We start from the raw sequence: 27,972 nt of genomic DNA on the forward strand, positions 1-27,972 counted from the left end.
ACCCAACTGGACATGCACCACACCAACAAGACAAGTCCTGGGACATGCTGCTCACCACAACCCATATTTGGGTTAAAGAGGTACTCCATAAAAAAAAAAAAACATTTTTAAACAACTGGTGCCAGAAAGTTAAACAGATTTGCAAATGATGTCTATTAAAAAAAATCCCAATCCTTCCAGTACTTATCTGCTGTATAATACACAGGAAGTTCTTTTCTTTTTGAATTTCCTTTCTGCCTGACCACAAGTGCTCTCAACGACACCTCTGTCCACGTCAGGAACTGTCCAGAGCAGCAGATGTTTGCTATGGGGTTTTGCTTCTGCTCTGGACAGTTCTTGACATGGACAAAGGTGTCAGCAGAGAGCACTGTGGTCAGGCAGAAAGGAAATTCAAAAAGAAAAGAACTTCCTGTGTATTATACAGCAGCTGATAAGTACAGGAAGGATTGGGATTTTTTTTTATAGAAGTTATTTAGAAATCGGCTTAACTTTCTGGCACCAGTTGATTTAAAAGAAAATGTTTTCCAGTGGAGTACCCCTTTAAATATATGTTGAGGAATTACTCAGACATAAACCCATGATGTGCATAAGTGTGAATTTGCTCATTGAGGGCCACAAGGCCCATTTTGCCATTGCACTCATTTTCACTCCAAGCTCCATTCATTTAAGAGGATGGTTTTCTCTGACTTGTGATTCTGGGAGTTCCAGCGATTGGACCTACACTGATCTTTTGGATAGAGGATAACTTTGCAAGCTGAAACTACCCCTTTAATAGAATTGTAAGATAGAGACAAACTGACAGGAAAACGCTGTTTCGAATATTTATACATGCCACCAAAAAATGTGGAACCCGTAGATCAACTAATATTGTGATCTACCACGCAAACTGCAACAGGGCTGATAATAATCACAAAAAAATGTTTTTTTAGAAAAATTAGAACATAGTTCTTTATTGAAAATATATATATAAACACATAAAAAAACACATAAAAAGATAGGGAGCACTTGCCCTCCCCAACACACAGGAAAACACGCCAAAGTGGATATACGTAATCTCATGAAAATGGTGGATGGTGGACTGAGCACCTCAAATAGTATGGGCTGTGCAGGAATACAGGGTTGGTAACCGTACAGAAAAGAGGGCAATCAATATAAATAAAAGGCATATACATGCATAAAGTATGTATAACAATCTGTATACAACATAAACAACACCTGAAAGAATAAAAAAGAAAGCAGTCAGCCATATGTTATTTACCATCCACAGAGGTGTGTGACCCCCTACGATCGTTTCGCTCACACTGAGCTTCGTCAGGGGGCACCCCTGACGAAGCTCAGTGTGAGCGAAACGATCATAGGGGCCACACGCCTATCCACTTTGGTGTGTGTGGGGAGGGCGGGTGCTCACTTTCTTTTTATGTGGTTTTTAGGCGTTTCTTTATATTTTCAATAAAGAACTATGTTCCAATTTTTCTTTAAATATGTTTGGCATTGCAATCTTTTGGGCGATTATATTTATACATGCATACTACACAGTGAAACCTCATTAAAGATCATTATTCGTGTGACAGATTTTGTTTCATTATTTATCATGCACTCTATGAGAAGACTTCCTGCTAGAATACAACTTTTTTGTGCAATTTTGGGTGGTCGTCTTAAACCCTAGAAGACAAAGGACATACATGTACATCCTTAGTCCCGTAAGGACTGTAAAGTGAGCACAGGAGCTGCACTTGTTTTATAGACTGTGGGGACCCGGTGGTAATGGCATACATCAGCGATCATGCTGATACCCTCCATTTACTCTTCGGATGCCGCAATAAATACTGCCCCTGGGATGGGAAATATTAGGGGGCTTTGAGAGACTCATCATAACCCCTGCAGAGCGATCGCAGGGGTCCCATAAGTAAAGATGGCGGTATGAACTCCGCCCACCTGCTCCATGGCTGGCTCTGGTGATCCTCTTGTATGGTCTGCCTTCTGGCAGACCAGAGAAGTAGATTGTTGATATTACTGATCAGTGCTATGTCTATGCATAGCACAGAACAGTAATCGCAATCAAAAGGCTGCAATAAATAGTCCCCTTTGGGGGATTAAAAAAATTTGAGATATTTAAAAGTTTTTAGTTTTTTTAATGTGAATAAGCCCCTACCCCAATGAAAAATGATATCACCTCTTTTCCCCATTTTACACATAAGAAAATATATTTTAAAAATTTAAAATTAAAATATTAAAATATAATGTTTATAATCCTTTACAGGGAATCGTGTGAACGTAACAAAATACCAAAGTCCACATCATCCCAGAAAAAATAAATGAAAAAAATAAATGAAAAGTGTTTAAAAAGTCACATACATGGAAAAGTGGTAGCGATAAAAACGATATATCATGCGCAAAATATGAGTCCTTAAACATTTCCATATATGGAAAAATTATAAAGTTATAGGGGTCAGAATAGGACAATTTTAAACATAAACATAAAAAAAAGTCAAACTTTTTTAAGTAGTACAAGAATAATAAAATGTGTAACCATGGGTTAATCGTATTGACCCACAGAATAAAGAGAATATGTCAGTTTTAACATAAAGAGCACTACCTAAAAGAAAACCCTAAAAGTTTGAAAGTTGCAGTTTTCTTTTCAATTTTCCACCACCAACAATTTAATTATTTATTTTGTGCTGTACATTTTAGGGTTAAAGGTAGGTTTCATTACACATTAAAATTGATCATGCAAATGGAAAATGTGGATGGAAAGACAAAACAGATAAAAAAGGAAAAAACTGAACCGCAAAAATGAAAATTGGCTGTGTCATCAAAAACCAAAATGGGCTGTGTCCTTTAAAGGGTTAAAGAGGCTGCACTGCATACAATCTAATCATTAACAAAACATCCAAAACAAAAAATGAATGAAAAAAAATACACGCAAACAATAGCACAAAATGACGCAAAACATAAATAGAAAAAGCTCAACAGCAAAAACAAATAATAAAAAAATAAAAAAAAAGTATAAAAAGGGCAAAACTTTGGATAAATGTCTATCTAGGTTTGAAAGGGCTAAGCCAATCACTGATATCAAATAAGCACAAATGCAGATATGGTTGAAATAAAAAGATATAAAAAAAAAAGTCATACTTTAATTTCCCAAATTTGCTAAATTTGTATAATTGGTTTCTAGAAATAAAACACATTTTTTTTCTTGTAAATATTGTAACAATTAAATAAAAAGCTAAAATAATGAAATTTAATTAAAAAAATATTTTCGGAGGCTGAGCCCGCAGCTGTTTTGCATCGGATTCTCTAATGCCAGATAATTACTAGTAATGAGTAACTGCTACTAACACAAGTCTATTACACTCCGGTTTACAAGGTCAAGGAAGGGTCTTTTTGTAACCAATTCCGTCGGCTTCAGAGTGTTCCTAATAAGGCACGACTAATCAAGTGGAGACCCAACTCTGCACGGAGAAAGGAACTCTGTAAATTACCACGGGGAAGTTAGAGCGGGGTAACTAAGGAAGAGTTATGGCCCCTTCTGTAATGCTTACCGAGTCATTAACTACTCTCTGGTCCATAAATAAACCCCCATCATTAGGTGTGTAAACAGAGTACCTATTGTGTTACAACCACCGCCCCGGAATTTGCACTAGGTAAGAAAACAGCTTCACCAGGAACAGGTCCTGCCTTCTACGAAGAGCGCAATTATTCCAATTTCTCCCGAAAACTCAGATTTATTTATTTTTTAAAGAAATCCCATAAAAAGATTAAGAACGAGTGCTTGACACTTCATTTTTACAAAGAATCTGAATTAAAAAAAAAATTCTAAATTAAACAGAATGTTAAAAAAAAGTTACTATCATTTTATAGGATTATAAATATTTTTGTTTTGTTTTTATTTAATTGCTTTGATATATTCCAAAATTAAATGGACACTGTCAGATTTAAAAAAAACGTTTTATATCTTGTTATCTTCTTTAATATCTTGTTATCTTCTTTAAGAAAATTATCATCTCCTTTTTATAGAAATCATGGCTTACAAAAAAGACCACAAGGGGTCCCCATACTATCCAGAACATAATCCTGTCTGGCGGCAGCATAATCTTTGTCCCAGCTAAAGCTCAGACAGGGACAAAGTCCAGGAAGTGAGGGTGGGACTAGCGCGCCTCTGTGCTCACTCCTGTCCTATCAGACTGCAACATGAAAACAGAGAGGAGGGGTCACAGAGCAGCCTGCAGTGACTGGATGAAGAGACCCAGCACAGCACAGCAGACTCCGGGAGGAAGTCAATTCATGGTGAGTGAGGGCGGCCTCAGTGCTTGTCTCGGACACACCCCTTCCTGAGCAGTGGATGTCAGAATGAGTGATCAGCAGAACAGAGGGATTATTGAGACAAATACAGAAGCTAGAATGCATCTGCATTACCTAGTGAGTAACGTATAGAAGAATTATTATTTGTCTGTGATATGACAGGTACTCTTTAAAGGGGTTATCCAGGAAAAAACTTATATATATATATATATATATATATATATCTCAACTGGCTCCATAAAGTTAAACAGATTTGTAAATTACTTCTATTAAAAAATCTTAATCCTTTCAGTATTTATGAGCTGCTGAAGTTGAGTTGTTCTTTTCTGTCTAAGTGCTCTCTGATGACCCCTGTCTCGGGAACCGCCCAGTTTAGAAGCAAATCCCCATAGCAAACCTTTTCTACTCTGTGCAGTTCCCGAGACAAGCAGAGATGTCAGCAGAGAGCAATGTTGCCAGACAGAAAACAACAGCTCAACTTCAGCAGCTTATAATTATTGAAAGGATTAAGATTTTTTAATAGAAGTAATTTACAAATCTGTTTAACCTTCTGGAGCTAGTTGATATAAAAAATAATAATAATAATCATTTTCCTGGAATACCCCTTTAAATCTAAATCTCTATCTCGGGCTGTGGGATGTTAATCAAAAGATTTATTGTAAAATTTAGAGTCATCATTTTTTTTCTCCTATTTGCTTCTTTAGGGTCCATTCACTCAGCAGAATGTCCGCACAGAAAAATTACGCCGATGCTAGGACTGCTGGAGAAGTTGCTGAAGTTGCTGTCTCCATAGACAACAATGCAGTTCCAAGAAGATTCTGCAGAAAAGAAAGAACATGTTTATTCTTTCTGCGGAGTCTGGAATTTGAATTTCCACGGCAAATGTTTCCACTGCGGAGATTCTGCCATGTGCACGGTGCAGCAAAATGGGAGGCTGCTGCAACGGAATTTCCGAGTGGAATTCTGCTTGGAATTTCCACTGTGTGAATGGGACCTCTCCAGCTGTTGCAAAACTAAACAAACAACAAAGAAGCAAAATTCTCATGATTTATAGAATAAATTAGTGCAACCAATAAGATCCATATATAAATCATACTCTTTGTTTTTAGTATTTTCCACTTTCAGTTGTTGCAATTCTCTTAGTAAATAGCTTACTTTTGTGTGCTTGATGCGACTTCAGATTTTAGATAAATCCTTTTCTATATTAGAAGAATTCAATGAGAATGTAATAAAGTAAAGTCTAAAAAAAATGTTTATGCCTTTATAAAAATAAATAAACAAACAGCACATCAGTTCTGTCATGGATATGTTGCAGAATTTACCCTTTCCAATGTTTTATGGTATATTTCACAGCCAAATGTCTGCAGCTTGTGTACTCATAGTATTGCTTCCTGCTCATACACATTAAAGAGGTTCTCCAGGATTAGAAAAACGGACTACTTACTCCATTGACGTGAATATTGAGAATATACAACTTGTATTGACGTGAGTATCACATACAACCTTTGGACAGAGGTGGCGCTGTTTATTATTTTTTTCTTTACAGCTGCATCTTTCTAATCCTGGAGAATTCTCCGCCCCTAGACGGCCATCAAACCGCCTCCCGTAGACCTGAATGGAGGGGGCATAGGGTGACGTCACAACCACGGCTGCTCAAAGCCAGCTTTCTGAACAAAAGGAACATTTGATCAGACATTTATTCCCTATCCTTTGGATATGGGATAAGATGTGTAGGGTTGGAGTACCCTTTAAAGCGTTAGTGCCCTGCGGAAATTGGTGGTTTTGGCCAACATTAAAGAGTTTGTCCCCCTTCGCTCCAGCAGGCATTCTCGTGATCATACGGGTCCCCGGAAGTGCATCGCCATTGGTCTCCTGCAAGCCTCTGGCTTCGGATTTCAAGGAATCTGTCTGATCACTTGAGTCTGAGAACAATTCTCGGGCTAGGAGATTGCGTGGAAAGTTATCCTGCTGCCTGAGTGGAAGGGGACAAACTTTTTAATGTTAAGCCACCAATTTTCACAGGCCCAGAAAACCATCTAAAATCTACGGGCCATCCCAACTGTTCCCCAGAAAAGAACGATCAGGTTGTTGGACTTGAACATGCCCAATCGGCTTGTAATCCTCCTTGGAGATAAGCCGCCATTAGAGGTGTTTGGAAGCGGTTTACTCCATTCTTCTATTCAGGACACTTGTATCGGGAAAGTTGGCCAACATCTAAAGACTGTTGCAGGAGTCTACGCTGGACACCTCTACCTATAAAGGACTATATTGTCACCCACAAGGGCGAAACAAGAGAACAATAAAGTTGATGGTACCTATAGGAAGCAACCACTATAAGGTTGCCAGCAGGAAGCTTTCAGTCTCGCTATTCCTTTTATTTACTTACAAGAGAACACAAAATAAGAAGCTGTAAATACAGACAATAAAAATCTATATCCACACAACATTAAAAAAAACATAGTATGACAAGTAAAAAATCGTGATATTTTTGTAGAACGATACCAGATTCTGTCTCGGTCTTCTATATCTGGTATCTACACAGGCATAATCCCTGTATTTGGGAGATTAGTATGGTTTCCTGCCCTGGTTACACAAGGCTATGTGAGACCCGATGGCAGGAGATTCCAGCTCCATAGGAACAGTAAACGCACCATGATCCAGACCCCTTTACAGACTGCAGAGGAGCCGACCGGGACTTTAAACCACAATTTAACTAATAATCTGGACCATTATTTGTTGGGACAAATTAACTTTTTACCCTCTGAAATTTTTTTGTTCGCATTTGTTGCCCATGTGAGGAATTCTCTCCTGAATTCCAATACTGAAGGAAAACATCCACATTTCGGCATCTAGTGTGCAAACGTCTACACAAGAACAGACTTATGTCGGCATTTTCTCAGGGCATCCTGAAATCGCACACAAAAACCACAGGGAGGAAAAATGTAAATAAGCGGTTTATTATGAGAAGCGACCGGCCATATATGCAGCTTGCAAAATGTAAAAAGTAGTAGAAAAGTCAGTCTGTTAGTCCAAGTTATAGTGGGTCCCCAAAACGACACCCCTGCAAATACTTTTCGCTATCAGTCTGTCTTATACAACAGATTTGCAAAGGTTTTGAATAAGATCTGAAGGTTTTTCCTTTATCTTTCGCCAAATAGTTTTGGAATATAATACATAGTTTTGGACAAAATACATTATATATACATATACATATATACACACACACTGTATATATAGATTAAAAAAAGGAGAAGGCACAACAGCACTCGTAAAAAGCAAAAATTGAAAAACAGTAAGGTGCAGGCCACTGAAAAAGAAATCAGTCCATAGATTCCTCTGCATCAATAGAAATGGAGACCAGTGCAGCACTCCATAAAGTGAACAAGTGGATTTGTTCCATCAAAAAAAGTGTAACAAAGAGCAGCAATGTTTCGATCCTCTCCAGGAAAAAGATCCTGGAGAGGATCGAAACGCCACTCTTTGTTACACTTTTTTTGATGGAATAAATCCACTTTTCCACTTTATGGAGTGCTGCACTGGTCTCCATTTCCATATATATATATATTTATTTCCATATATATATATATATATATATATATATATATATATATATATATATATAGTATTTGCTAGGGTATCATTATCATAAGATTGTACCTTATGCCCATGGAGGATTTTGCCCCTTAGTCATTTCTGAACTTGGACAAACTCTAATGCTAGGTTGACACTACGGAATCTCTGTACAGAATTTCTGCCAGAGAGTTAGCCGGTGGCACTAAGACGGCAAGGACTGCATTGCTGTCCCCATAGACGGCAATGCATTTCTGGGTGGATCTTTTGGGGACGGCAATGCAGTCCGCGTGGTCCTAGTGCCGCCGGCTTGATCTCCGGCAGAAATTCTGCCCAGAAATTCCCCAGTGTGAACCTAGCCTAAGAGTGCTAACAACTATTCAAGATGTCCAAAAAACAGTATAAGTATTATAGTCACATGTACTGAAGATCTGGACTCTAAGCAGTTTTTCTACTTGGCACTGGCTAGGCTGGGATGTGGAGCCTAAGGGATTTTGGAAAGGATTTACCTGTTCTGCTCCTCGGCAGTCACTTCTGTTCTCTCCAAGTCTTGGAAGTATACTTCCAGAGACGATAGGGGGCAGGTGACCAATGGTGACATCAAGCTGGAACCCACCCCCTCTCGTCTCAGAAGGTATAATCTGGGAGACGAAAAGGGAGGAAGTAAGCTCTAGGTAGAAGTACATGGAAGGTCCTTTTCTGCTCTCTGGACAATCCCTTTAACCCCCACAAGGAGGTATTAACTTTGCCGTAGAAAGATCCCCAGTGGAATAGGAATTAGTGCCTTAGCTCCGTCTGATCTAATGGAGTATGTCCCAATCCGAGAACCCACTATAAGAGCTTTAAAAGCCAAATACCAAATGATTGTCAAAAGCAAACAACCCTTTTACTGTGAACTTCAAAAAAGGTCACCTAAAACTCATATCTAAATATCAACAAAAGTAAAGGAAACTTACTGTATATAGCTGTCTTATTTTAGCCAGGACTACCAGGGGCATGAAAACATGGCCAAGTCAACAGCATCATATTATCGTCATGATAGGTTAAACAGGCAAAAACACCAGCAATAAATAGAATTAGACAGGCGTCCTGCACTCACCGCATAGGTTCTGGTCACTCGGCTACCATCTCGGGCTGCTCCTCCGGGTCAGCTGACAAGGTGGCGTGGGGAGCTCTGAGCGCCCCATGCCACCTTGTTAGCCGACCCGGGGGAACAGCCCGAGATGGGAGCCAAGTGACCAGAACTTATGCGGTGAGTGCTCTGAGCGCCCCACGCCACCTTGTCAGTCGACCCGGAGGAACAGCCCAAGATGGGAGCCGAGTGACCAGAACTTATGCGGCGAGTGCTCTGAGCACCCCATGTCACCTTGTCAGCCGACCCGGAGGAACAGCCAGAGATGGGAGCCAAAATTTAATGCTGTTTATATAATTGTCAAGAAGAAAGTACTAAAGGGGTTATTTCAAGATTGAACTATTACATGACAGGTAAAAACAAACTGGCCGGTGGGGGTCTTTCATTTAAAGGGCCAGTACTTCCCTAGTGTTTTCACCTGTGCTCTTGTTATAAGTACTTGCTCCTCCCTTTCATCCCTGGCTTGATCTTTGTTGCCTTGAGCCCTAGTGAAAGCATACTGCGTTCCTGATATCCTTGTTCCGTTACCCAACCCTGCACTTGTGCCGCCTGTCCTGACCTACTGCTACCTTGAACTCGTCTTGCCAATTTCCTTTTGTGCCATGCCACATCCCAGCAACCTGTGTGGATGAGTCGTGCCGGGGGGTAGCGACCTGGGTGCCGTCTGCCGCAGCAAGACCATCCCGCTTTGCAGCGTGCTCTGGTGAAAACCAGCGGCACCTTAGACTCCGCTCCCTGGCACAGCTCACGTCATCATCCCCACAGGCCCAGAGGATCCACCACCTGCCGTGACCCTTACACTCTCATTGATACACAGACTTTCTTTCATTTCTGCTGAAGTATGAGAAACCTATGCATTAAATCACTTTTGCGGCCATCACCGTTTCTCTATACTGCCGTCTGCTCACCTGTCTGTCTTTTTGGTATAGCAAAGCAAGACCCTGCATAACAATTCATGGTAAGCGCCATTCTCTTTTTCTTTATTCTCTTTTTGCTAATAATTTGGAAAAAGTATACAGTATGTGCAATGACGAGGCGGTAAGGAAACAATATGTAACCTTCAGAACCAAAAACTAGGGTTACAGTTAACTTAAAATGCGATTCCTCTACAATGAAACATTTTAAAATTACTGGTTCAAAACACAAACAATACCGCAAGACCATTATGTGGAACAAAAATGTAATTAAAAAAATTCTAAATTTCTCCAAAAACTTATAAAAGGTGTTTTTTTGTTTCATTTTCTTTGAGTGAAAGTGTAACATTTTAGGCACGTGGATGACAAACTGGAAGTCTGGCAGTCCGGCCCGTCTGCATTACAGTGACATATTGTTGAGAGCCAAAGAACCATGAGAGCTCATTATCTTTACAAGAGAAATCCTTGTTCTATCACCAATAACCGGGGAAGATTAGGTAATTTGGCCAGCGTCTCCGCACCGCTAACAAGGATCTTTGCAACTCCTGGAACTCGCTAATCGCACAATTGATGACCTAATTAAATCCTTACTGCCGTCTCCAGAGCAGCGTGCGGATAATAACGTTACTAATCACAGCGAACGCGGCTGAAATCAGGAGTATTAGCACATTAATCCGGCTCCGCTACAATACCGGCTCCGTGCCTTAAGATGCTAGCAGAGCTCGACACAAGAAAACCTGTAAATCTTTCAGATTCTGGGAAATTGAGAAAAAAAAATCTCAGATGACAAAAATCAACACCTACAGGAATCTTAACTTTATCTTTGTGGTCTACATCAGAAAGGCGGGCGAATGATTTGACGACATTTACCACAGGATCCAAAAATGTTTACGTATCATAGTAGAAGACCATGGTTGGCCCCATTTCTTTTTCGACTGGTAACAAATGATGCAGAACACCAGCTAACCGCATTGTCAGCAAATTAATGGATGGGAGTACAGACCAATGCGTAATGGAAAGTAAGGAGTAATAAACCCTAGACCTTTCAGTCCTGGGGGGCAAAAATCAGACAGCATAATAGGAGGCCCATATGGATATTCGCCATGGTGCCTCCTTTCTTCTACGTATACCATTGGCTGAACCCAACGATTTTAATGGAACGAACCTAAAGTGACTAAGTTTAGTCAATTTTTAACTCAAAAGGACTCAAAAACATAGTTGTCTGCACATTTAAAACGGTACTCCGCTGCTCAGCGCTTGGAACAAACTGTTCTGAACGCTGGAGCCGGGAGATTGTGACGACATAGTCCCGCCCCCTCAATGCAAGTGTATGGGAGGGGGAGTGACATCCGTCACGCCCCCTCTTATAGACTTGCATTGAGGGGGCGGGATGTGATGTCATGAGGGGGCGTGGCTATGAAGTCAGGAGCTCCCGAAGCCGGCTTCAGCTCTTGGAACAGTTTGTTCCAAACGCTGAGCAGCAGAGTACCCCTTTAAGAACAACAAAAAAAAAATCATTTTACAATTATAAATGGATTGAACGTAGTCACTTTAAATTCCATTGAATTCCAAATGAGTAAAATTTACTCTAGTCTCTTTAGAGGATCGGGCTACTCCCTCCACACATTACATACTGTAGCTCGGCTTGTTCAGGCTGGCTACTGCGTGAAAGCACAAGCTCATCATTAGTTCATTACAAGATCAGTGACAAAAAAAAGCAGATTTCTATTACAGCAATAGCTGAAATAAGGACCAACCAAAGTAGAGGATTTGTGTGCGGAATTTACTTCCGATGAGATCTTCAATAGGATTCTGCTGCACTGTGCACACTGTAGAATTTCTAAGGCAGAAAATTCCAGACTCCGCCAACAGAATTCTTTCTTTTGGTGGAAACTGCTCGAAAAAGCTTTTTTATAGAAATCATGGCATATAAAAAAAAAAGACCACTAGAGGTCCCCATACCATCCAGAACACAATTCCGTCCAGGTGCAGCAGCATCTTTGTTGCAGCTGAAGCACAGTCTGGGACAAAGTCCAGAAAGTAGGGGAGGGACTAGAACTCCTCTGTGCTCACTCCTGTCCTGTCTATCAGACTGCAGCATGAAAATAGAGAGAGGAGGGTTACACAACAGCCTGCAGTGATTGGATGAAGGACACTACACAGCAGACTTAGGGAGGAAAAGAATGCATTGTGAGGGAGGTGGGCTCAATGCTTGCCTTGGACATGCCCCTTCCTGAGCAGTGGATGTAGGAATGAGGGAGCAGAAGAACAAAGGGACCTCTAGTAATAATCCTTATTATCGCCCCCATATTTATTTTTAACAGCATACAAAATTACTCAGGTCTCAGGATTTCCCAGGTTGCAGTGCGTCGAGTGATCAGGTGATCAGAGGGAGTCTGTCTGCTTCAATGGGAGGAGCGACTGCTGGGTGGGAGAGAGATGATTTTGCAACAGCTGTAGGTACCCTTATTAGTAAACACTAGTGTGTTTCAATGGGTGGGGTGGCTGATGTGGGGGAGGGCGGAAAGTGACCTCATACTTAAAAACTATGGGATATGTAGTTTGATTTCAGGGATTTAAGCCGCAAGCTTAAAGGGGTACTCTGGCGCTAAGACATCTTATCTTATATAAGATGCCTGATCGCGGGGGTCCCGCCGCTGATCTTTCACGCTGCACCCCGTTAGAATCAGCCCCCGAAGCGTGCCTGCTCAGGGTCTGATTACTGGCGATCACGGGGACGGAGCATAGTGGTGTCACGGCTCCGCCCCCCGTGTGACATCACGCTCCGCCCCCTCAATACAAGCCTATGGACGGGGCGTGACAGATAATAAATATGACGCAGGGCTCAAGTCCTGCAGGAATGCATAGGTACTGAGTTCCTGCTCTTTTTCCACAACAGGAACACTGTTCCCATTAGCAGGAGTTCTGCAGGACCAGCCCTTGAGTGGCAATCTTGGGCGAGTTTTTTTTTTTTTTCAGGACTTGACCCCTGGTATGAGGGTATTTTTGCACTCGTCTGGATCAACTCAGTAGGGACTCATTAGGGTTATAGGTTGAACTTGATGGACTCTGGTCTTTTTTTGACCTTATGAACTATGTAGTTTAAAGAACACAATTCAATAGGAAATACCCAATACCGTATGGTGGAAAACTCCTTTAACTACAAACTGATGTGACAAAAAAAACCTTCACAATATAAAAGAAAGGCGCAACAATCACATACTAAAAGTAACTACCGTAGTTATTATAATCCCATAAAAATATAAAAACTAGGTGTGACAATCGCCGCATAATACCTCAAAGTACATTACCTAGGTGACAACCACCTCATAGACCATAGTTAGATGTCATAACCACTCGAAAATATATTACCTAAGTGACAACCATCTCATAAAACCAATACTAGATGTCACAACCACCTCCTAATATAAAGGCTAAGTACGAAAATCACCTCATAATTCACTCGCCACACAGTGCATAATTTATGTGTTTGAGGCAATTATGAGCGACGTCTAGAAAATGGAGGGAAAATAATAATAATATTCTTCGTGAAATAGGATTCCATGATGTAATACAAGTCCAAGGTGTAGATTCCACCCAGTTCAGTGGTATTTGTTCTCGCTCAATGCCATGAGGGAGAAGAGGAGCAATAGTAACCTACCAAGCACTTAAGGTTCCCATAGACATAAAGGCAAAGTCAACTGAACCCACCGACCTATACGTTTTTTTTTAAACCTTTTTAAAAAGGTATAAAACGTATGTGCGTGGGGGTACTCCGATGTTCAGCGTTTGGAACAAACTGTTCCAAACGCTGGAGTCGGCAGCTCGTGACATCATAGCCCCGCCCCCCTCATGACATCACGCCCTGCCCCCTCAATGCAAGTCTATGGGAGGGGGCGTGACATTCGTCACGCCCCCTCCCATAGACTTGCATTGAGGGGGGCGGGGAGTGATGTCATGAGGGTGCAGGGCTATGATGTCATGAGCTGCCGGCTCCAGCATTCGGAACAGTTTGTTCCAAATGCTGATCAGCGGAGTACCCCTTTAACGTATAAACAAACACAGTGTAAACCCGGCCTTTGTTATGTGTATGGGGGGGGGAGTGCCGATTCTCCCTTGAAACATTATGTTTGAGCAGGGCTCAAGTCTTGCGGGAACTGAGTTCCTGCACTTTTTCCACAGCAGGAACACAGTTCCCATTAGCAGGAGTTCTGAAGGATCAGTCCTTGAGTGGAAATCTTAGGTGAGTTCCTACACTTTTTATCCCCAGGAATTGAGGATATGGGGGGTGGTGGTACTAATATATTTTTACAGATGAGTAAGTCATCCACCCTCCCCTCCCCCTCATAATTGTTTCGGCAGGTCTTGCTCATATTAGGCCATAAAAAAAGTGGGGCTTCACAGCACAGGTGCACAGTTAACAGAGATGCATTGCAGATCACTGTTGACTGTACAGGAACAGGGACTGCATGTAGTTTCCATGGTGATCTTCACTGCAGTACCATGAAAAAAAGAATTACTGAGCAGCAGGTATAAGCTGTATACCTCCTGCTCAGTGAACATTTGCAGGCGCACAGCATAAGGAGCAAAGTGGTAATGCACAGCATCGTCACTTGTAAGAACAATAAGCAGTGATACATAGCGCATCACTGCTTGCCATAAAGGAACAGGCACTCTTATTAAAATAACGGGAGTCTTTATATCTCTACTTGTGTTTAAAGTGGTACTCCCGTGGAAAACTTTTTTTTTTTTTTTTTTTAAATCAACTGGTGCCAGAAAGTTAAAACAGATTTGTAAATTACTTCTATTAAAAAAATATTAATCCTTCTAGTACTTTTTAGGGGCTATATACTACAGAAGAAATGCTTTTCTTTTTGGCTTTCTCTGATGTCATGACCACAGTGCTCTCTGCCGACCTGTGCTGTCCATTTTTTGGAACTGTCAAGAGCAGGAGAAAATCCCCATAGCAAACATATACTGCTCTGGACAGTTCCTAAAATGGACAGCAGAGGTCAGCAGAGAGCACTGTGGTCGTGACATCAGAGAAATCCAAAAAGAAAAGTATTTCCTCTGTAGTATACAGCCCCTAAAATGTATTGGAAGGATTAAGATTTTTCAATAGAAGTCATTTACAAATCTGTTTAACTTTCTGACACCAGTTGATTTAAAAAAAAAAAAAAAAAAGTTTTCCACGGGAGTACCCCTTTAAGGAACTCTCCCTTGCTCCCTGTTCCTGTCTGTAACCAGGCCCGGATCAGGTTTTCCTCTAGTAAACACATATTGGTGACTAGAGCATGGCAAAGAAAAATGCTGGTTCAGGCCTGGCCATAGGCAGGAAGAGGGAGTAGGTCAGTATTACACTTAGGCATGCCTGACCGCTCAGTAAGTACAGGAGCAGGGACTCCTGTCTTTAACAGGAGTCCCTGCTCCCGTACTACAATTTCTGAAGCATATCACAAAAAGTATTTTCCTGGATAAATCCTTTAAGGTGCCTATAAAGCTGTGGTACCACATGACACTACAGAATTTTAGGTAAAACATAGTGTGAAAGACTTGATTTTATTAATTATTTGATTTTATTAATTATTATTAATAATTATTAATTAATTATTATTAATAATAATGAATATAAGTATTAACCTAGAAACCACTCAGAATGTGTAATATGATTGTTCCTGTGACTATAATGCAAAATTGTAAAATTTTATTTCATTTTATTTGTCTAATTTATCTTATCTTAATTTGTTGTGATGTGAATGAAATCAATATAAGCAGTAGAATACCAATCTACATACCTGGTTTATTACTATCCAGACAGATGGTACTCGTGCCTTGTTAAGCTACTGGAATGTTAACTTCCAAAAATAGACTACTTATCAGGGCGTTGCGAGCATAGAGGAAACAAGGCAATAAATCATAACTGTCCTATACAAAGTCCTTCTACTACATGGATGATGGACAGACGAGCTGCGTTATCCCACTGGTCAGATGTACGCCATGTCACTTGTCGAACATAATTCCATTATGCACATTTTTTCCAATACCATATAGACAAAATATAAATTATCCTTTAATCTAACGCTTAGTTTTTTTTTTTTTTATTAGAAATTGCCCACGGTAGATTCATAGAATTCCATACAAGCCAACTAACCGAAAGATGACCGACTGTTCAGAGTTTTCCCATAAGGATTTAAACTTAAAGGGGTACTCCGCTGCTCAGCGTTCGGAACAAAGTGTTCCGAACGCTGGAGCTGGAACCGGGAGCTTGCGATGTCATAGCCCCGCCCCCTCATGATGTCACGCCCGCCCCCTCAATGCAAGTCTATGGGAGGGGGCTTGCATCCGTCACGCCCCCTCCCATAGACTTGCATTGAGGGGGCGCGGCATGATGTCATGAGGGGTGGTGCTGTGATGTCACAAGCTCCTGGCGCCGACTCCAGCGTTCGGAACAGTTTGTTCCAAACGCTGAGCAGCGGAGTACCTCTTTAAGGCACTGGATCAATCTTTTGAGGACCCAGGCCACAAAGTGTTAACCAGGGTTTGAAAAATATTTCAACTTTCTTCCAAAAACAGCACCATTTAGGTTATATTTGGTACTGCAGTTGAGCTCCACTGACATTTACTCTTTCTGGTTATTTTTACTATCTATTAGATTGTTACACTCAATCCAGAAAGCTTGCAGTTTTCATTACGGCCACTGAGCCTAATAATGAGCTGCCACCTCCTGTTCTGGAGAGAAAATTTTTCATCACCTTCCCATCACAGGAAGGGTTACATTAAAGGCAACACCTATACATAGATTACACAGGCTCCACCATTCACAATAGGTGATCACAGCTCCCCTTCTCCCCCTCCCTGCACAGTTTTCAGTACATGCTTTTATAACTTTAAAGGGGTACTCCCGTAGAAAACCTTTTTTTTTTGACTTTTTTTTTTAAATCAACTGGTGCCAGAAAGTTAAACAGAATTGTAAATTACTTCTATTTAAAAATCTTAATCCTTCCAGTACTTATTAGCTGCTGAATACTAAAGGAAATGTTTTGTTTTTGGGAACACAGAGCTCTCTGCTGACATCATGAGCACAGTGCTCTCTGCTGACATCTCTGTCTAACAACTGTCCAGTGTAGGAGAAAATCCCCATAGCAAACATATGCTGCTCTGGACAGTTCCTAAAATGGACAGAGATGTCAGCAGAGAGCACTGTGGTCATGATGTCAGCAGAGAGCACCGTGTTCCAAAAAAGGTGTCAGCAGAGGTGTCAGCAGAGAGCATTGTGGACAAGACAAAAAAAGAAATTCAAAAAGAAAAGAATTCCCTCTGTAGCATACAGCTGCTAAAAAGTACTGGAAGGATTAGGATTTTTTAATAGAAGTCATTTACAAATCTGTTTAACTTTCTGGCACCAGTTGATTTAAAAAAAAAGTACCCCTTTAAATGCTGGGGAAGCTCAAAGCTGAAGACCAATAGATAGAATGGGAGAGTCCGCTTATTATCTTCCATGATGAACCCGAACATACATACCAAGAAAAATAAACTTTAAGGAGTACTCTAGTGCTGACTATTCCAACGTCTTCTTCCTGTACACGGATCATCACACGGTGTTCAGCCTATCACCGGCCGAGGCGGGACATCACTGCGACCGGTGATAGGCTGAGCGCTGTGTGATGATCTGTGCACAGGAAGAAGGCAGGGATTGGAGGACCAATCAGCTGTAGCAGCGCTCTGGGGGGGGGGGGGGGGGGGGGGATGCAGGAAGGTGAGTGAAAGTTTGTTTTCATTATTTTTTCAGCCCGGACAGAACGGAGTTGGAATAGTCAGCACTAGAGTACTCCTTTAAAAATGTATAGCTTGTATTGCCAAATACGTACCGTTAGAGCGATGGATGCAGGTATGCTGATTGTCACTTAAGAAGAAGCCATCCTTGCACTGGCACTCATAGCTTCCCATCGTGTTGACACAGATCTGCTGACAACCTCCATTATTGTCCAAGCATTCATCCACATCTAGGGGAAGAAGGAAAAACAATGTGACCTTCCTTTAAATAATAAACATTTGTCGAGGATATAAAAGGTGTTATCGTAAGACAATTAGGAACACACAGATCTAACGTTCTACCTGATTGCAGGAGCGGGGATCCATTATAAAAGTCTTTAGAGCCGATCTCATCCTATCAGTCAGATCAGGGGCGAGCTGGGAAGTGAATCCCACAACCCTGTGCTTCACCAGGCTATATTTAATGATTGGTGGAGGGGATCTCAGGATTGAGACCATGACCAATATAAACGTTTGACACGTCAACGGCTTTTTTCAATGACATTAACACTTTAATGTAATTACTATAGCAGTGGATAAAGTTCAGCACTTAGACTGGCCATACACAGAGTCAAATCAGCTGAACCAGGTAGGACTGACCAACCATCTAATGTGCATGATGGCATCCCAACTCTCCCCGATGCTAGAGGTTGGAAGGAGATAAAGATCGGGCTGTTGAGTTTTAACATGTCCAATCCTTTTATTTAGAAGGGAGGTGTCTGGGAGAGGCTCACTTCCCTCTCCCTGTTCAGTCCACATGAATTCTTGGCCAAGGGTCCATGTGTATGGGAAGATCAAAGGAGAAAGCTGTTGGACGAGTGAGTGTATGGCCAATCTTAGTACTAGAAGTCTTCATGATGGACAGTCCTAGAATACAATGGTTATATTACTTTGTTTCACCATCACCTTCTCAAAAGTACCCATGCTTGACTTTATGACAATGGGCTACTTCATAACCCCATATCGGTCACCATCTATTCAGTCAAGCATGAAGAGGTATCCACTTCTGTTTATCTACTGGCTAATACACTACAAAGATGTAGTTTTCATTTTACGTTACTCATAAAACGAAGCAACTTTGCTATTACAGTGCCAGAACTACTTATGGTTCCTATACAGTGACACCCCTTTGAGACAAGCACTAAAAACGGCACAAAAAGGTGGTCTTCTCAAACAAAACAGCTTGTATGCATAATATATGGTATTTCAGGGGTGGTCTTCTCAAAGTGATGGTCTTTTGGTCAAGGTTTTATCTATATAACACAATGTGTGTATATGTGTGTGTGTGTGTGTGTGTATGTATGTATGTGTGTATGGGTGTGTGTGTGTCTGTATGTGTGTGTATGTATGTATGTGTATGTATGTGTGTGTGTGTATGTATGTATATATGTGTATGTATGTATGTATGTATGTGTATGTATGCATGCATGTGTATATGTATGCATGTGTATATGTATGTATGCATATGTATGTGTGTTGTATGTGTATGTATGTATGTGTGTTGTATGTGTATGTATGTATGTGTATGTGTATGTATGTTCATGTATGTGTGTGTGTATGTATATGTATGTTCATGTATGTGTGTGTGTGTGTGTGTGTATGTATATGTATATATATATATATGTGTATATGTATGTGTGTGTGTGTATGTGTATGTATGTATGTGTATGTATGTGTGTGTATTATGTATGTGTGTATGTGTGTGTATGTATGTATATGTTTGTATGTATGTATGTATGTGTGTGTGTGTATGTGTGTGTATGTATGTATATGTGTGTGTGTGTGTGTATGTGTGTGTGTGTATGTATGTGTGTGTATGTATGTGTGTGTATGTATGTGTGTGTATGTATGTGTGTGTGTGTGTGTGTGTGTGTGTGTATGTATGTGTGCATGCATATGTGTGTATGTATGTTTGTTCAAGCATCACTTCCAAATGGCTAAAGATATTTCCATGAAACTTGGTGACATGTTACTTATATGTCAACTACAAACATAGGATAGATAAAATAACCCTTACCTACCCCCCATTTGCGACGGTCGGGGGTTTTGTTTAAAGTCTCATGCAAGTCTAAGGGAAATGTGTGTTCCAACATAATGGCTGAAGATCATTTGATGAAACTTATTACATGTTACTTTTATGTCAAATAAAAACTTATGATAGTTAAATTAACCCTAACTTTCCCCCTTACATGAAGGATGGTGTTTTTGTCTTAAGTCCCATGCAAGTATATATATGACTTCCAGTACTTTACTTCAAGCTTTGCTCTGCATCTCCTGGTGAATGCATCAGTCCGGCCACACCCCTCCCCGCATGTCACACATCCACACCCACAATTTAAGCCACACCCTTTTTGATTTTCTACTCTTTTTGTGCATTGGTCCGGCTTGCAAGTCATGCCCACTTCCACAAAACCACACCTCTTATTTTCACTCCACAATATCTTCATTACAGCTCAGCCCCACCTAAGGACGGAAGGTAGAGGACGGGATGTAGAGGACGGGATGTAGAGGACGGGATGTAGAGGACGGGATGTAGAGGACGGGATGTAGAGGACGGGATGTAGAGGACGGGATGTAAAGGACGGGATGTAAAGGACGGGATGTAAAGGACGGGATGTAGAGGACGGGATGTAGAGGACGGGATGTAGAGGACGGGATGTAGAGGACGGGATGTAGAGGACGGGATGTAGAGGACGGGATGTAAAGGACGGGATGTAAAGGACGGGATGTAAAGGACGGGATGTGAGGTTGCTGGTATTAAAAAAAGGGGAGAGACCGGAGGGGACGCCTTGTGTGATACCATTTGGTAATGGGAAAGATAAGAATAGGGGTGTATAACCCTTAAGTAGTGGCTGCTCACCTTGGAGCAAGTAAAAACTTGCGTATCAACCCACAGATGGGGTTACAATGTAGCTGGGACCGCTGTTACGCCTGAGGTCACAGGAGAGACAGAACCAGTCCTGGATGAAGACTTGTAGTGAATGGAGAACAAGACCTTGGAGAGGTGCTGCTGGTTCCAAATTGGATGTAATAAACCAAAGCCAAAGATCCAGGTATACAAAACACTGAAGGGTTTATTTTGAATAAATAAAACAAATAAAAGGAGATTTTGGGGGAGCCACCCCCTTCTTCAGATCAGTATACATACAATGGGTACAATCAGGCATTTAATATGTACAAAAAAAGGCGCCAAGCACAAAAGTGTGAGGGACCAAACAAATACACATCACATGATACAATATTAAGATAATAAAAAATAGACATCAATTATAAAAATACTAATAATCATGATTGGAAATAAAAAGGAAGCAGGCATAACATCTTAATAATCTGATGAGTTACAGTAAAAACGAGATTTAAACAATGAGCCAGTGGTGGCAACATCCGGACTGCTGTTGAAAACATCCGGAAAGCAAATGTAAATAGGGATGATGTCAGGGGCGGTAGGCTGTGTGTGTTGCTGCGCTTGTCATAGTGTTCACAAGCGCAGCGAGGTGTAGTCGCGGACGCTTCGCTAAGGAGCGGCCGTCACGTGACTACAGTGGTCCAATCAGCGAGAGTCAGACCCGGGCAGGATCAGTGTGAGCTGTCAGTGATGCCGTTTAGCAGCTGCGATCATTGGGCAATGAAAGTACTCAATGACCGATACCTTACAGTGTTGTAAACAGTAGGCAGCTGTGCAGGAGAAATGTACATAGTTAGGGGGGGGTATGAATGGATCAGATGTATGGATGCGCTGGTGGCAGTGTAGAGCAAGTGGTATGGTGAAAGGATATGATTACCGGTAGACTCTATGGGGCTGTAAAGGTAAAAGAAATATGCAAAAGGAGGATGTACGTATCATAAAAGAAGTAGCACAATTGTATATAGTAGTATGATTGGTGTGGTGGTGTGATGAGGACGGGACATGAGGACGGGACATGAGGACGGGACATGAGGACGGGACATGAGGACGGGACATGAGGACGGGACATGAGGACGGGACATGAGGACGGGACATGAGGACGGGACATGAGGACGGGACATGAGGACGGGACATGAGGACGGGACATGAGGACGGGACATGAGGACCTGACATGAGGACGGGACATGAGGACGGGACATGAGGACGGGACATGAGGACATGTACTTCCTCCTATGTTGCTTTTCCTCCCCCCACAATGATTAGGTAGGAAAAACTGGGCAACACCAGGTTCTCAGCTAGTCGTATATATTTTAGGGGAATACTAAAATGGGTAGGATATCCTTTGGAATAAAAAAAATAACTCTCCGCCAATATCATTATGCTTAAAAAAAGACCTAATGAACGTCAAAAAAATTGTACCTTTTCTTTGGGCACCTTAAAAGAGGCTAGTCTTTTTTTTTTTTTTTTTATTAGTTGATGCTGTTAATCTAACTTTTTAATATGTTACCATACCCCCCTCCTCCCAAGCATGGAAAGAATCCTAAAAATATATTCCTTCCCACTTTCTCACAATAAGAGAACTCCATGTGTCCATTTTTTTTTTTTTTTTTTTTTTTTACATCTTCTGAAGAATAGTCTGGTCTCCAAGGTATAAAATACCCCTGGGTACTGACTGGGCTAAATTGTAAGTCACATTTTAAGACACACATTCATTCACCACAAATTTCCAGACAACCCTGACTGTGAAGTTTACAACAGTCCCTGGCTCGGTCATTACGGGTTTTACGGCACAGACAGGCATTGGGCCTACGGTAATGGTTAAGGGGAACTGCAGGCAAACACAAAAGGCATTATTGGGTGAAAAAAGACGCCTTATAGGACTCCTGGATTTGTACTGAGCAGAAGGTTTCAATTACAAAAGTCATAACCCCCCCCCCCCCTACCATGTCAGCTTGTTTAATGAAAAGGGGATCTTAAATCTCTGTGTTCCCTGTCTGTATTTGTCACTTTAATGGCAAACGTATAAAAAAAGAAAAAAGAAAAAGAAAAGCTGCCTTTTTGCTACCAACCATTTAAGAGTTTTGGAGAGTTTTTTTTGCATTTAATTCGCATTAACGTGCAGGGCTGATTGTTCACATTTATTGTAAAAAAAGAGAAAAATAAAACAAACAAGATGGAACTAGAATAACTGACGAAAACGGATATAGTTAAGCAATTAAATTACATTTCTAAATAAAAATCTAGATAAAAATAGTGTACATAAATATCTTTACTTATGAATAAAAAAAAACAAAAACAAAAAAAAACAAAAACCCACAGAGGAGAGATAAATAAAAACTGAAAACATTTAAGGTTTCAAACTGTTTCTCAGGCGGTTTACAAAATCTGAAGTATACTTTGGCTGTCTAGTCTAAGTTTACTTCATTTATTAGTTGGCTCTTATTTACACCAATTATGTGCCAATTATTAAGGCTAATTATGGCAGTTTTTTTTTTGCACATTTAAGCTATTGCCCCCTTTTAAAGAAGATAGACACTCACTTTGCAGCAAGCCACAACCCTTTCAAGCCAGACATTGTGGCACAAGTCATGCAAACCAGTATTTTAGCCGAGGCAATTTTATTTCTCTCTCCCATTGCCGACTGGGAATTAAAGGGGAACTCCGCTCCTAGACATCTTATCCCCTATCCAAAGATGTCTGATGGAGGGGGGTCCTGCCGCTGGGGACCACCACAATCTTGGCTGCAGCACCACAGACATCCGGTGCTGGATGACGGGCGATGCGGGTCAAAGGCTCGTGACATCACAGCCATGCCCTACTCGTGATGTCATGGCCATGCCCCCTCAATGCAAGACTTGCATTGAGGGGGCGTGGCCGTGAAATCACAACCGGGGTGTGGCCGTGACGTCACGAGCCTCCGGCGCTGCACCCAACACTTTAAATGAATGCTGGGTGCAGCAGGGAGATCGCAGAGGTCCCCAGCGGCGGGAACCCCGTGATCAGAGATCTTATCCCCTATCCCTTGGATGGGGATAGGATGTCTAGGGGTGGAGTACCCCTTTAAAAGCTCCATTAATATAAAAGACAGAGTATAGCAGAGTAAACGACATTGCCTGGTCTGTCTACCTAAACCTTATGGGAAAGGAAAAGCAATAATGACGCTCTCGTACTCACATCCCAACCTCGCGGCCTGTCCTCAGGTGAAGCTGAGCTGTGATGAAGAGCTTGTGGCTGAAGGACCTGTGATGTGGGTGTTTTGGGCAAAAATGGTGTTTCCGACTAGAAGAGAGATATATATATCTGTGTGTATATATATATATATATATATATATATATATATATATATATACACACACATACACATATACATATACACACAGTGGTCCCTCAAGTTACAATATTAATTGGTTCCAGGACGACCATTGTATGTTGAAACCATTGTATGTTGAGACCATAACTCTATGGAAACCTGGTAATTGGTTCTGAAGCCACCAAAATGTCATCCAAAAATAGGAAAAAGTGAGGATTAAAGAAAAATAAGTAGATAAATAATACAGATAAAGCAAATCATTACATATAAAAGTAATAAAGATCTACTGGGAGCTGTAAATCACGGTCTATGTCTGTGTTTCCCAACCAGGGTGCCTCCAGCTGTTGCAAAACTACAACTCCCAGCATGCCCGGACAGCCAACGGCTGTCCGGGCATGCTGGGAGTTGTAGTTTTGCAACAGCTGGAGCACCCTGGTTGGGAAACAATGGTTTATGTAGAGGACAGGAGCTTCTTCAGGGTCCTATACAGTACACAAAGTGTCCCAAATGGAGCCGCCCTTACTTGGTGTCCAAAGGAGCAGCTAACCCTGGCACAGGTAAGGAGTAGTACAGAACTTGTAGTTCCTCCCTGTACTGTAGGGGGCGCTACCAGACACCAGTCAGTGCATGCACTTCAGTAATAGAGGTGATTTACCAGTAAAATGCCCATTCTGATTGGTCAGTTCCTTAAGTTGTGACACGTTTCACAGATCTGGACTGTCCATAGCATTGTATGTTGAGTCTGGTTTCAAGTTACAATGGTCCAGAAAAGACCATTGTATGTTGAAACTATTGTATGTTGAGGCCATTGTAAGTTGAGGGATCACTGTATCTCTCTGGCCCATACTGGACCTCTAAGTGCCTCTGGTTTTCTACAGAAGGATGTTTTTTTCTCCTAAAATTTGTACATAATTTATAAGGGAAACAAAATCGTTTTATGTGCCATCTGATGCTTCTGGGGGGGACATTTTCAATTGTAAATGTTATTTCAGAAAACCTCTGACACGTCATAGAGGGGGTCTGGGTGAGAAGGACCCCACCAACTCATAAAACGAAGAGGAATAATTTCTTAACTGAGCCCTGTGTAGATTTTTACTGTGCTTGGCTTGAACCAAAAACATACTGGCTCATAGTAGATATATGTAGACCGTTAACCCCACCTCTCCAAAAAAAAAATGTGACAGTGTTCTGTTCTTCTATAGAGGTCAATGAGTCACCACCAGTGTATTGTTTCTATCTCCATGTAGCTGATGTAAAGATCTAAATGCTGTTACCAGAGCAGAAGCTCAGCCACCATGGCTCTCCCCCATTATAACGTATACAAAACTAATCTAGGGGACTATAATTTTTAAGAATTGTTGGTGATTTTTTTTCCCAAATTTTCTATTTTATTATTGTGGTAACCCAGTACAGGATGTTGTCCTGTCAGGTAAATGTGGCATCAGGCACTTGCAGTGCCACTGTTCTGGCCCCATTACTCCAGGGTATATTGTGTTATGTTTAGGGATGTCCCGATACCAATACTGGTATCGGGACAGATACTGGACATTCTCATGCAAATGTCCCCGATACCTTATCAGATACCTAATCCGGGTGATGTCCGGCATTTACCCACTAGATGCGGCGATTAAAGTTGATCGTGGCGTCTAAAAGTCCTGAAGTTAACTGCTGGTTAGCTCAGGGATGCTGATCGGGATCACTACGGTGATATTGCAGTGTCCCGATCAGCTGTGAGGAAGGCCGGAGGTCCCTTACCGTGCTCTGTGCCATCCGATTGTCACTCCTTTACTGCTGCTAGCCATGGCAGGCAGTAGTAAAGGAGCGCCGATAACACTGATCAATGCTATGCTATGGCTACTGATTGCATAAAAAAAAGTGTAAAAAAAAAAAAAAAAGGTGTAAAAAATAAAAAATAAATGTGAATTAACCCCTTCCCTAATAAAAATTTTAATCCCCCCACCTTTTTAAATAAAATAAAATATTTTTTTTTATATAAAAAAGCTCTTCCTCTACTAAAAACTTTTTCCTATATAAAAAAAAAAAAACCCTGTCACATGACATAGAAAAAAGTATCGGTAATTGGTATAGGAGAGTACTTAATAAAAAATAAAAAAAAGTATGGCTACTCGTACTCTGTCTTTAAAAAATGGTATCGGGACATCCCTAGAACTTATCTTGTGGTTCAAGTTTATGTAAATGTTTATCAGTAATGCAGAGTAAACCATGTGATCCTGATGCCCTAATGGGAGGTCCCCTAGCTTAAAGGGGTACTCTGGTGGAAAAAAAATGTTTTTTAGATCAACTGGTGCCAGAAAGTTAAAATAGATTTGTAAAAGACTTATATTTAAAAAAAAAAAAAATCTTAGTCCTTCCAGTACGTATCAGCTGCTGTATGCTCCAGAGGAAGTTCTTTTCTTTTTGAATTTCTTTTCTGCCTGACCACAGTGCTCTCTGCTGACACCTCTATCAATGTCAGGAACTGTCCAGAGCAGGAACAAATCCCCATAGCAAACCTCTCCTGCTCTGGACAGTTCCTAAAATGGACAGAGGTGTCAGCAGGGAGCACTGTGGTCAGACAGAAAAGAAATTCAAAAAGAACTTACTCTGGAGCATACAGCAGCTACTAAGTACTGGAAGGATTAAGAATTTTAATAGAAGTAATTTACAAATATGTGTTACTTTCTTGCACCAGTTGATTTTAAAATAAATTATTTTTAGGGATGTCCCGATACCATTTTTTTAAGACCGAGTACGAGTACTGATACTTTAATTCTAGTACTCACCGATACCAAGTACGAGTACTTATATTTTAAAGGGAATCTGACAGCAGGGTGACCCGGTTTCTGTCGCTGTTTACCGTATGATATGTGGGTCCTTGTTGTGTACAATGGAGGCGGCTGCTGTAGTATGAGCCAAGATTTCTCTCTTCTCCATTGGACAGAACAGGGAATTTGCATTGGCGGTGAGACTGATGATCACATGGTGAGCAGCGGCAGAAACCGGGTCACCTGACCTATCTACATATCAATTCAAGTTAGTGCAGGTGACTCTGCTGTAAGATTGTCTTTAATAGTAGGTAGTATCCCCTTGCAAACAGGGCCCCCCCCTTTAGACGTTAGCAGTGCCCCCTTTAGGTAATTAGCAGGACCCCCTTTAGACATTAGCAGGACCCCCCTTAGACATTAGCAGGGGCCCCCCTATAGACATTAGCAGCCCCCTCCCCCTTTAGACAACAGGGCCCCTTTAGACATTAGCAGGGCCCCCCTTAGACATTAGCAGGGGCCCCCCTATAGACATTAGCCGCCCCCTCCCCCTTTAGAATACAGGGCCCCCTTTAGACATTAGCAGGGCCCCCCTATAGAAATTAGCAGCCCCCCTCCCCCTTTAGACAGCAGGGCCCCCCTTCAGACATTAGCAGGACCCCCTTTAGACAGCATGGCCCCCTTTAGACAGGAGGGCCCCCTTTAGACATTAGCAGCCCCCTCCCCCTTTTAGACAGCAGGGCCCCCTTTAGACATTAGCAGGGCCCCGCTTTAGACATTAGCAGGGCCCCCCTGTAGACATTAGCAGGGCCCCCCCCCCCCCCCTTAGACATTAGCAGGGCCACCCCCTTAGACAGCAGGGCCCCCTTAAGACAGCAGGGCCCCCCTTTAGACTGCAGCCCTCACCCTTGTAGACAGCTCACCTGCAGCTGTCCTCTGTCGGGTGCTGCTGCTCCGTCCTCCCGTCCGCATCATGGTGGAGGAGCATGTGACATACACGTCACTCTGCTTCCTCCGTAGCGTTACGCTGGGTGCAGGGGAGGAGGAGTGACGTGTGTGTCACATGCTCCTCCATAGATCGCCATGATGCAGACGGGAGAATCGGTGTTAGTGAAGATCGGGACACAGAAATCTTCAAGACACAGTTTTCTTCACTACACCGGACATGGAAGCAGCACCAGGTATCGGACGTGGTATCGGGGACATTGGACGAGTCCCCGATACCATGGAAATGGCCAGTAACAGATTGATCCCGCTACTAGTAT

At 41.7% G+C, this 27,972-nt stretch overlaps 1 protein-coding gene across 9 annotated transcripts in view; it reads right to left on the reverse strand.

The window, feature by feature from the left end:
• The window catches only part of SCUBE1 (signal peptide, CUB domain and EGF like domain containing 1), a 278,625-nt gene that overhangs the window by 167,766 nt on the left and 82,887 nt on the right, over positions 1-27,972 (reverse strand). For all 9 annotated transcript variants that reach the window (XM_056517388.1, XM_056517385.1, XM_056517386.1 and 6 more), the window contains one exon: positions 17,787-17,921. In XM_056517388.1, coding sequence (XP_056373363.1) covers positions 17,787-17,921 — 135 coding nt within the window. The remainder of the gene's footprint in view (positions 1-17,786; positions 17,922-27,972) is intronic.

This window comes from Hyla sarda, chromosome 4 (genome assembly GCF_029499605.1).
Source record: "Hyla sarda isolate aHylSar1 chromosome 4, aHylSar1.hap1, whole genome shotgun sequence".
Lineage (NCBI taxonomy): Eukaryota > Metazoa > Chordata > Amphibia > Anura > Hylidae > Hyla > Hyla sarda.